The sequence below is a fragment of the Lupinus angustifolius genome, chromosome LG17 (assembly GCF_001865875.1).
Source record: "Lupinus angustifolius cultivar Tanjil chromosome LG17, LupAngTanjil_v1.0, whole genome shotgun sequence".
Classification (NCBI taxonomy): Eukaryota; Viridiplantae; Streptophyta; class Magnoliopsida; order Fabales; family Fabaceae; genus Lupinus; species Lupinus angustifolius.
The window spans coordinates 12,233,998-12,245,665 of NC_032025.1; the positions used below are offsets into that span (position 1 = coordinate 12,233,998).

General features: G+C 33.3%; 1 protein-coding gene across 1 annotated transcript; it reads right to left on the reverse strand.

Annotated features, from left to right (window-relative positions):
• On the reverse strand, positions 9,376 to 11,346 carry LOC109330627 (nudix hydrolase 17, mitochondrial-like). The gene is made up of 4 exons (XM_019564880.1): positions 11,102 to 11,346; positions 10,205 to 10,394; positions 9,818 to 9,946; positions 9,376 to 9,710 (listed from the first exon to the last, which is right to left on the reverse strand). Exons 1-4 carry the CDS (start codon positions 11,173 to 11,175, stop codon positions 9,594 to 9,596), a joined length of 510 nt encoding a protein of 169 aa, XP_019420425.1. The 5' UTR covers positions 11,176 to 11,346; the 3' UTR covers positions 9,376 to 9,593.

Here is an 11,668-nt window from a genome sequence, read left to right on the forward strand (position 1 = left end):
GTCCCCGACAATATTTCAGAACAAGACAACAATGAGGTTCTCCCTCAAGTACCTATAGAACAAATTCAACAACCTCAAGAAGTAGAAATACCATTAAGGAGATCCACTAGAGAGAGGAGAAGTGCAATTCCTGATGATTATATTGTATTTCTTCAAGAACATGAGGACCCCATTGGGTTAACAAGAAGATGATCCATTGAACTTTTGTCAAGCCATGAAAAGTTCTAACTCTCAAAAGTGGATCGATTCCATGAAGGATGAGATGAAGTCTATGCATGATAATGACGTTTGGGATCTTGTCGAATTACCTGAAGGTGCGAAACCTATTGGTTGCAAATGGATATTTAAAACTAATAAGGATTCAAAGGGTAATATTGACAGATATAAAGCTCGTCTAGTAGCTAAAGGCTTCACTCAGAAAGAAGCATTGATTATAAAGAAACCTTCTCTTTAGTATCTTCGAATGATTCTTTTAGAATAATATTGACACTAATAGCTCATTTTGATTTAGAGCTACATCAGATGGATGTTAAGACTGCCTTTCTTAATGGTGACATTAAGGAAATAATCTATATGGTTCAACCAGAAAACTTTGTGTCAGTTGGCTCAAAGTCTATGGTATGCAAATTAAAGAAATCTATCTTTGGGCTGAAACAAGATTCTCGTAAATGAAATCACAAATTTCATCAAGTTATTACCTCGTATGGTTTTGAGGCAAATAAAGTTGAAGATTGTGTATACCAAAAGTTCAGTGGGAGTAAATTTATCTTCCTGGTATTATATGTCGATGATATACTACTTTCTAGTAGTGATATAGGACTATTGCATGAGACCAAGAGATTTCTAATGAAGAATTTTGAAATGAAAGATCTTGCGGAAGCTTCTTTTGTATTAGGTATTCACATACTGAGAGATCACTCTCAAGGTATCCTAAGGTTATCACAAGAAAGCTATATAGATAAAGTCCTGGATAGATTTGGCATGAAAGACAGTAAATCAGGGGATACCCCTATAGCTAAGAGAGACAAATTTAGTCTCGAACAGTGCCCCAACAATGACCTTGAAAGATACGAGATGTAAAAGATTCCTTATGCATCTGCAGTAGGAAGTCTAATGTATGCTCGAGTTTGCACACGTCCCGACATAACATTTGTCGTGGGAGTTTTGGACAGATATTTGAGTAATCCTGGAATGCATCATTAGAAGGCAGTCAAACGTGTTATGCGTTACTTGAAGAGAACAAAAGAGTGCATTCTCACTTATCGGAGGTCTGAGAATTTAGAGATCATTGGGTACTTTGACTCTGATTTTGCTGGATGCGTAGACAGTAGACAATTCACCTCCGGATATGTGTTTGTATTGGCTGGAGGTGTTATCTCTTGGAAGTCTGCAAAACAAACACTCTTAGCCCCTTCAACCATGTTTGCGGAGTTCATGACTTGTTTTGAAACATCAGACCATGACATATGGTTGCGGAATTTTGTCACTAGTTTACATGTGGTCAATGGTATTGAAAGACCATTGAGGATTTATTGTGACAACAAGTCTGTGGTTCTTTACTCCAACAACAATAGGAGTTCTACAAAGTCAAAATTCATTGACATAAAGTTTCTGGTTGTTAAAGAAAGTGTTCAAAATGGACAAATTTCCATAGAACATATAAGGACAAATTTTATGCTAGCTGATCCACTGACTAAGGGTTTGGTACTTAAATTCTTTAATGATCATTTTGCTCATATGGGTGTTGTTCCTTAGGATACAACTTGATGTAGAGTTTGTCATCATCAAAAAGGGGGAGATTGAAAGTGTGCATGTCAAGAGGAACACTTTGGAAAGCTCTCCTTGAACGTCATGGTTTTGATGAGGACAACGTGTGCCTAAAAGTGCTTGAAGATAACCAACAATCCAACGTGCTTGAGTCTTTTATTTGGTACTAGGCTTAGACTAGTTTCTAGTTTAAGTTGAGTCGAAGGCTTAGGGCACCTAAAACATGTCTCATATGCATTTATCTTTAAATCATTTCATCCATGAGATATGTTCATTTGATAATATGTTCATGCATTACATAAATACATGTATATATGCATTCTAGGCATAAAACTAAGTGTCAAACATGTATTATCTAAGTGCATAACATATTTGATGTTTTCTATTTGAAAATACATATTTTATTTAGTGTTAATCGATTAACCATACCTTTAATCGATTAACCCAACTGCTGTGTAAAGTGGTTGCCACTGGAACACGTTTTTGTAATGCAGTTAATCGATTAAAGGTTTACGTTAATCGATTAACCTAACTGATTTTTAAGTTGTTAAAACTGAAAAACTGAAAAACAGAATCAGTTATGATTTTTAGTCCCGTTAATCGATTAAGAAGGTATTTAATCGATTATCTGGGGTTCTGGACTGATTCTTTATAAACTGCGTTTTCAGAATTAATCTCATAAGTTGCATGTTGCATTTATTAGAGAGTTAGAGCATTCTACGTGTTAATTGCTGCATCTATTTGTTAATTGCATTAGTGAGTTTAGAAATGAGAGATTCCTTGCTTTAGGATTGAGTGCATTTCATGTTATAATCTCTCATGTTTTCCCTCACATGTTCATGCATATTTTTGATGCGTTTTTCATGAATTTTATAATTCTGTAACTTCTGTTTTCATAACTAATACTTGTCATTTCACATGTGTTTGTGTTAAATGTGCATTAGAGTAAAGCCTTCATGTTGTATTTGAGCTTAGGTATAGCTTAATATTACTCTTGTAATTCTTGTGTAATTGTTGTGAAAGGGAATCTCTTGGTGTCGTATCACCAGTAGAGATTGTGTGTTTCTTCATAGCTTAGAGTGTAAGAAAAGGAAAGAACGAGAGATTCTTTGGCTGGGGCTACGCCGAAAGAAACGTTTTCTTTATCGGTAGGAAGGGAGTCAAACCATTGGATAGTTTCTTTGATTTCTTGTCATTTGCTAAGTGTTGTAATTGGATAATGTGTTTGTAAATTACATTGATTCGATTATAGTGAAGGAAATCTCCCAAGTCAGCCGGGAGGCCTGGATGTAGTTTGCAGTGGACAGCAAACGAACCAGGATAAAAATTCGATTTGCAGGATTTGTTTCTCTCTCTCTCTTTACTGTTTTTCAATCGATTTAATTTGTATATTTGATTCAACTAATACATTCTGTTCTTTTGTTGTATTGCAAGCTATTCTGATATACAAATTTGTAAGCTCTGTATTCGTTCTGTTATCGGTTATTTGTTTCGCATTTAATCGTTTCTGTAATTGCTTACTGGTTCTGTTTAATCGATTAATATTCCTGTGTTAATCGATTATACTGTTTCTATTAATCGATTAAAATAGTTTCTGTTTAAAACTGTTTTTTGTGTTAATCGATTAAGACTGTGCTTATAATCGATTATCCTTTTGTCCTTAATCGATTAAATAGGGTTGATTCAGCATTAAGTGTTGATTTGCGAAAAGCGGTAATTCTAACCGCGACACCTATTCAACCCCCCCCTTCTAGGTGTATTGTAACCACTGATACCTAACAACTATTGTGTTACAATTAAAGACTTTGAATTGATCTCACTAAAGAACAAAGAAGGACAAGTTGGAAATAGACATGTTTGACATCATATTGCATGAAATTTCCATGTCACTCATCCATATTTGATCTATGCCATTGAGTATATTAATATTGTGATCATTATAGTCGAGTCACGCTTGCATGTGATGAAAGTCGCGGTGGTTTCATAGTTGATATATGAGATGGACCAGATTGTATTAAGGAGAAGTCTAAATGTAAATGACATACGGATGCGCGCCTAAAGAACCTGTGATATAATTGTATCAGGAGGATATGAATTCGAAGTGGGAGATTGTTAGAAATTTATAATTTCTAATTAAGGTGAGCATCATATATTTGATACAATGATATCGACTATTTATTTCAGGGGTTACATTATAAGTGATCTAATTACTAGAACCCCATAGATTTCTAAAACCTGATAACAAATATGAGCTTAATGAGTGGATACCCATCAGGTTAACCTATAGGGGATAATGGGAACCCTATAAGTTAACACATAAGGAAGGTTATGGTCCCCAACACACCAAATCACAAATAGTTTTCACCTCTTCCATCAGAGAGAAAACAAAGGTCCCAAAAGGAATTCAAGATTTGGTTGAGGAAGACCATCATACCAAAATCTCTCTCAAAATTATATCAACGGAGTAGATCAGAAAACATGGATTCAGGTATGACACTACATCCTTTGATTCAAGATTTTCACACACATATATGAAACAAAGGGTGTAGTGTCATATTTGAATCCATGTTCTCTGATATACTCCTTTGATATTCTTTTGAGAGAATTTTTGGTATGATGGTCTTCCTAAACCAAATCCTGAATTCCTTTTGGGACCTTCGTTTTTCTCTGATGGGGAGAGGTGAAAATTATTTGTGATTTGGTGTGTTAGGAACCATAACATTTCTTATGCGTTAACTTAGAGGGTTACCATTATCCCCTATAGGTTAACCTGATGGTATTCACCCATTAAGCCCATATCCATTATCAGCTTTTACAAATCTATGAGGTGCTAGTAATTAGATCACTTATAATATAACCCCTGAAATAAATAGCCAATATCATTGTATCAAATATGTGATGCTCACCTTAATTATAAATTATAAATTTCTAACATTGTTTACATCTATTTCTTATATTTTATACATTCTTCATCTTTCTTACATTTACAATTTTATATTTATGTATATCCTAAATCAATCTTATTTTCTCCATTTCTATATATTTTTCCAAAATCTATGGTCTATAGTTATACATTTTTTCTCTCTTCATGTTTAATTTTTATATAATTTTTCTTTCCCTTCAGTCACGCATTTCACTTTTTGTCTCCCTTCTCATAACTGTTTTATGTTTCATGGGTAAAATTTTTATAGACTGAAGAACTTACGAGTAAGACTTTTCTAAATTACATAATCATTTTCTCATAAGCAGCCAAACTAAGTATTGTTAGACTCCTACTTGCTTTGGCCTCCATTTTCAAATGGTACATAAAACAATTGGATGTAAATAATGTCTTTCTACATGGAAACTTGACAAAGGAGGTATGCTTGATCCTACTTTGGATGTAAATAATAAGTTGTCTAATCAAGTTTGAAAGCTTGATAAATCCTTCTTTGGTCTCAAGCAAGCTAGAAGGCAATGGTTTGCAAAAATTTCCAACTATTTTTTATGAAATGTGGATATCATCAAATTAGAAATGACCACTCTCTGTTTGTAAAACATTCTTCTAGAAAATTCAATCACTATTATACTTGTGTATGTTGATGATATTATCTTATCGGGGAATGATGTCAAAGAGATTTAAAATATTAATAAATCTTTGAATGATGATTTCAAAATTAGAGATTTAGGAGATCTTAAATTCTTCCTTAGATTTGAGATAGCTACAAAACAAAGAGGGATATCAATGAACCAAAGGAAGTTGCTAAACGATAAATTGACCTATAAAGAATCAAAGGTATTCCAAACAAGTAAAGAGTAAAGGGTTGTCGTTATAGATGGCAAAACATGCAATGCCCGCAGACGCGCCCGCATAGCCCGTATTTTTTTGCGGATAATGCATATAAATTTTATCCATTTGTCCATTTCGCCCGACCCATTTTTTCCGCAAAGCCCATGAACATTTTCATTGGGCAATGTGGGCAGCCCACAGACAGCCCATAAATATAATTTAAGGAAAAAGTAAGAATTTTTTTAATAAGTTATGATGTAATGTGATTTTTAATCCCTAAGAAATTGTAATCTAATGTGATTTGTTAAATTTCATATAAAATACCAAAATATTTCTTAAATTTTTATCTTCAACTACTTTATTTTATTTATTATATGATTTTTTTTTACTTTTTTTAATTATTAAACAATGTCCGTGGGCAGTCCACAAGCTCGTGAGCCCGTTTTAAAATAGGCAAGACAATGAATTTTGTCCGTTAAGCCAATGTCGGCATGCCCGCACCAACTTAATTTTTTGCATGCATTTGTGGGCGCGGACAAAATGGGTCGTGAGGCCCGTTTTTCCATTTGTAGTTGTCATATCCATAAGGACTTCCTTGATACTATCATTTCAACTAAAAAAATATTATTTTAAGTTATTGTTCAAAGGTTATTTGATTGGTGACACGAAAAATGGAGATTATAATATAATGATAAAGAGACATAAGATTGAACTTTACACTTATTATCCATATACAGATGATTTTTAAAGTAAGTTCATTAAGTAATGATTATTCCACACAATACATCAAATTTACTGAAAGCTAATGTCTTTGTGAATTTAGAAACTTATGCAACAAAGCTCTATGTCTAGCAACTTTACTCATAAGATTAATATATATAACGCGCATAACATGTCTCTTTGTCTAGTATTTCATGCATGCAAAGTTGAGTTAAATACAACACCTCAATTGTATTAGCTGTCAGTGTTTTGGTCTATACTAACACTTTATTAATCTACCTCTATGTCTAGTAGTCTAGATTAATAAAATTAAGCTATATGAACTGTCAAACATACACTTATGTCTAATATTTTATGCTATCTAGTTTGAGAATAATAAAATTATAGGATTAGTACTATGTCTAGATACCAATAAAGTAAAATGCATGATATGACAAGTAATACAAGTCCATGTCTAAAAAATGTATCACTTGTTGAGTTATACAATTTTAGAATTATGCAAGTATAAGATTAAATAATTTATTCAATAATCATACAATAAGATGATCAAGCTTATAACAAGAATTAATCAAATACAAAAACTCAAAGATAATCAAGACTTCATAAATTAATAGATGAATCTATGTGCATACATTAAAGTTGTGCTATATTCCATCCCAAAAAGGTTTTAACTACCCATGTTCACAAAGTGTAAGTAAGATATTGATAAAACACAACTCATGGGACGGTAGAACCACACACAAATGAGCATAGATTAATTCCTCTAATACTTACACCTTGATCCTATGACTAAAATAAGTCAAACTACCCTAGAAAATAATAAATAAAAAGTTTTACAAATCAATATTACGAAGTGTGTCTTTAATGGCTCGAGTTGGACGTTCTTAAATATTGTCTGTATGTTGGCTTTTGCGATCAACGTACTCTATGTCGGGCGCAACCTCCAATTGGCTATGCGCGACCTTTCAGCGCATCAACTTACGATGGGTGCATCTCCTTGCATTCAACGCACCATCCATTACGCTGAGCACAAATATGTGCACCAAGCGTATGGGTTCTAGAGGCTAAATGCCGAATTTCGTATTTTGTTTTCGCTAGGCGCTAGGGGTTGCGTTGAGCGTAAGTTGCAGGCTGCTATTTTCGCTAAGTGTGGCTTCTACATTAGGCACATGCTCGCCATAAATTTTATAACCTTGCTGAGCACAACCAATTTTCTATATTTCATAGATCCGACTATTCATGCTAAAGACCCATCAGTTAGGAACAATATATCCAAAATTCAACTCGATCCAGTGGTGGACGAATGTGGTATCATAATTTTGCTCGGACTACTCATGGTTGAATCCTTACTCTTATCCGAAACTTATCTTTTTGTAATAATTCCTCTAGATTAAGCCTGCAAAACACTTCAGATGTAAGACTTGACCATTTAAATAAGCTTTAATCATGTACTAGTACTTAACAGAAGTTTCATAAAAAAGTGTATAATATATGATCAATTTGACACTTAAGAGAAGTATGCTCTAGAAATTGTCTTAGATGTCAGTTATTAGCTTGCTAACCTTCCAATATTCCAAAGATAACAGTCAATCCTTTGCACTAAGACTCAAGCAAACCATATGAAGACCCCTTGTCAAATAGAAGATTGGTAGGGGGACTGATATATCTAACCAACAAAAGGCCTGATTTAGATATATCAAAGGCACACCAACAACAAGACTTTTATTTCCTTCTACATCCTTCACACAACTCAAAGCATATAGTAACAGTGATTGGACAACATGTCCAAACATTAGAAGATAATCAATCACATGATATTGTGTATACTTAGGAAATTATTTCATATCATGGAAATCAAAGAAGCAAATGACAATATCTAGAAGCTCATGTAAAGCATAATATAGAGCTATGCCAATCACCACTTGTGAGCTCAAATAGATCACATACATCCTAAAGGATTTGCACATTCCATGTTTTTCACCATCACTTTTATACTATGACAAGTAATCAGCCCTATATATAGCATCTAACCCTATGTTTCATGAAAGAACGAAAACGTTAAGATAGATTGTCACATTGTCAAGGAACAATGTTCTTGTAGATTAGTCAAGCTTCTACTAGATCTTTCTCATCTTCAATTAGCATATGCACTTACCAAATCATTGGGAGTCAAAGACTTTAGCTCCATCCATCGTAAGGTGTGACTAATCAACATGTGCGCCCCATCTTAGGGTACTAGACAAACAAAGGTCACACATGCATCAAAGAACTAGTAATGACTGAGGGAATAATGCGTCAAGCCAAGCACCCGACCGAGAGACCAATGCGTCAAGCCAAACACCCGACCAAGAGATCAATGCGCCAAACCAAGCACTTGATCAAGGGAGAAATACACCAGGCGAACCACCTGACTGATGAGGAGATGTGTTAGGTCAATCACCTAACTGAGGAGGAGATGCACCAAGCCAAACACATGACCGAGGAGGTGATTCGTCAAGCCTGAAATCTGGTCGAGGAAGAGACGTGCCAATTCAAACATATAACCAAGATAAATATAAGTCACATGATCAGAGGATCAACACACGTGACTAAGACATTCTAGCACCTGACCGAGGCATTCTAGCATGACATGACCGAGACACTACAACACCATGCATACGATCTGACCAACGCATACATGCCAAACATAATGCAAGCTATGAGACACTATAGACAAACACGAGTTAGCCTTCACTTGGCTCGGTCAATTTGGCCAAACTAGCTTCCAATACTAGAACAACAAGTTGCTTGAAATACAAGCAACCTTAGTAGATCCATCTAGACCGTTAGTTGTTTATCATAAATTGTTACCCTTAGATTTGACTTATATTAGTTAGTTATATTGGAAGTTAATATATAAATAGAAGTTCAATCACCATTGTATATCATCAATTACATTTTCAATAAAAGATTTTGAGGTATTATTCACTTTATTTCGTTTTCTTCTTTAATTCTCATATTCTCTTGTTGAACTTATCTTGATCTTCTATTAAGCCATTTTTACACACATTAATTATGTTTTTTACTACTCAAATTTTTTAATAGATGTTAAAATTTTATTGAATTGGACAAAATTGGGGACAAGATGTGAGGATAGGTGATTTGTAATCATAATATCACATGATTGCAATTGTATAAAAATCACAAGTCTGTATCTACAACTCTGCTTCTCTCCCTAGCTAGTTAATCCGTTAGCTACAGTCTTAGCTTCAACTTTTCTACAAGGCTACACCAAATATTGACAATGTAGTAACTATAGATTAAACTTGCAAATTATTCTTCAAAAAAATTAAAGATATCAACTTATGCTAATATCTTTCCATTGCTGAGGAGACATGAGTCGTTTAACCAATATATCTAGTGCTTCCTTCATCCACCAATGCTGACAAGCTTCTCTGGCTTGTGCAACAGTCATCTAAAAATAGTGATCACCCAAAAAAATAAATTAGAAAACTATGCAAATTAAATATGCATATTTTTAAAGTAATAAACTTGCAAAATTAAAATAAAGCCTTAACATACCCATATTCTTCTCCGCAAATTTTTCTCTGGCCATTGATCAAGTTGTTCTTTGACAAACAAGGGGAACATATGCCCTTCATAGTATATGCCATATCTTTTACTAATGAAATTCCATTGGCCCAATGTACACTGCAATATGAATAGCAAACTTATATTACAATTTGATCGGAAACCAAATCTTTTTGCTAAAAAAAACTAGATTGAGGTGCTTATTCTATAACAAGGATAATCTACTATCCTAAATCATGTCTTGCATTGATGATGTTGAAGGAAAAACAGAAAAAATAATTAATGTTGAATTTTTTTAATTGACATTATATGTTTTTGTTGATAAAATACATGATTTGAGACATAAGATCCTTGTTCCTTATTGTATATGTCAAATACCTCAACGATTCCTATGACTCCTGCTTCTTCAAGGGACTCCCTACAAGCTGCTTCTTCTAAGGATTCATCAATTTCCCATCCTCCCTTTGGGAACATCAATGCTTGACCTTTTTGGGAACTAACCACTAGTAGTTCTATTTCGTTGCTCATATTACCATCCATGTCTTCTTTATATCTATAAGGTATGCATCTATACAAGTAGACATTATTATAACAAAGTCAATAAATGATGCCAACAAAAAATTATACAAATGCAAATGTATTGAAGGAATTGAAACATAGGATATAAGATTCCACAAATTAAATGATAGAGTCATCAATTAGTTTCTATTATATTATGAGTATAAATAAGAGTATCTAGGATATAACTTTCTTGAGTTGTATTATGTGAGTTCTACCGTACCATTTCAATTTTTTTACTTTATACAATTCAAGCAATTCTCCTTTCTAATTATGCAACACTTAGTTAGAAACTTCATCAAATATAATATTTTACTTTGTTGGGCATAGTATTAGGTTATATTTGATGTAGATAATCAACTAGCATTTATGTTATATATCTACTTAAATATTCAAGTGAGTGATCTAATAATTGATTTATTTGACAATTGAGTGACTATACAATTATTACATACATTTAGGTGAAATTTTTTGTTTGTCTGTTGATTCATACAACTCTTACCCCTTATTGAAAGAGTACATATCTTCTCGAGAGACTCAAATACAATAGAAAAGATAATTACCTTAATTTTTAATTTAATTTATTGGGAAAATAAATTAAAATCAGGACTATTAGATATTTTTTTGTGTCATATGTTCTAATCTTTGGGTTTTAGAGTTAAAGTATATGCACAAATAAAAAAACCAAGTACAAAAAGACCTGAAAATGGAACTCACCCTACAACTTGGCGGCCACCCATATTGTTGTATCTCTGCAACTCCCTTCCTGAACGAGATACCAAGCAAATCATCTTTGAAACACTAGATTTTCACTCAGCTCACAGCTAGCACAGACAAATTTGAAGGAAAAATAACCAAAACAAACAAAATAGACAAGAATAGAAAAGAGAGTTTCTTTAGCTATCAATTATGAATATGATTATGATCTATATATGAGTGATAGTTAGATATAAAAGAAGAAAGGGTGGAGATAAAGAGTGACCAAAAGGAGGTTATATATAGAAAAGCTTGAGAATATTTGATGCTATAAGCAACTTAACACAGTTCAGACGCGTAATTGTCGCCTTCCTCGATCGACATATCTATCTTACAAATTGGAATATAGAATATAGAATATGGTAATAATAAAAAGAAGTCAAGATATAAATGGAATATAGAATATAATAATGAAAAGACAGGTTAAGATAAACATGGAATATAGAATATAATAATTAGAAGAGGTTAAGATAAACATGGAATATAGAATATAATAATGAGAAGAGGTTAAGATGTGTCATTTCCCAA

Excerpts from the sequence above, each read along its gene's own strand:
- LOC109330627 (XM_019564880.1), bottom strand. The coding sequence starts at position 11,175 with ATGATTTGCTTGGTATCTCGTTCAGGAAGGGAGTTGCAGAGATACAAC. Across the intron at positions 9,947-10,204 it reads GAGTCATAGGAATCGTTGAG|TGTACATTGGGCCAATGGAA; the intron begins GTATTTGACATA and ends TTCATATTGCAG. Across the intron at positions 9,711-9,817 it reads ATTTGCGGAGAAGAATATGG|ATGACTGTTGCACAAGCCAG; the intron begins GTATGTTAAGGC and ends CACTATTTTTAG.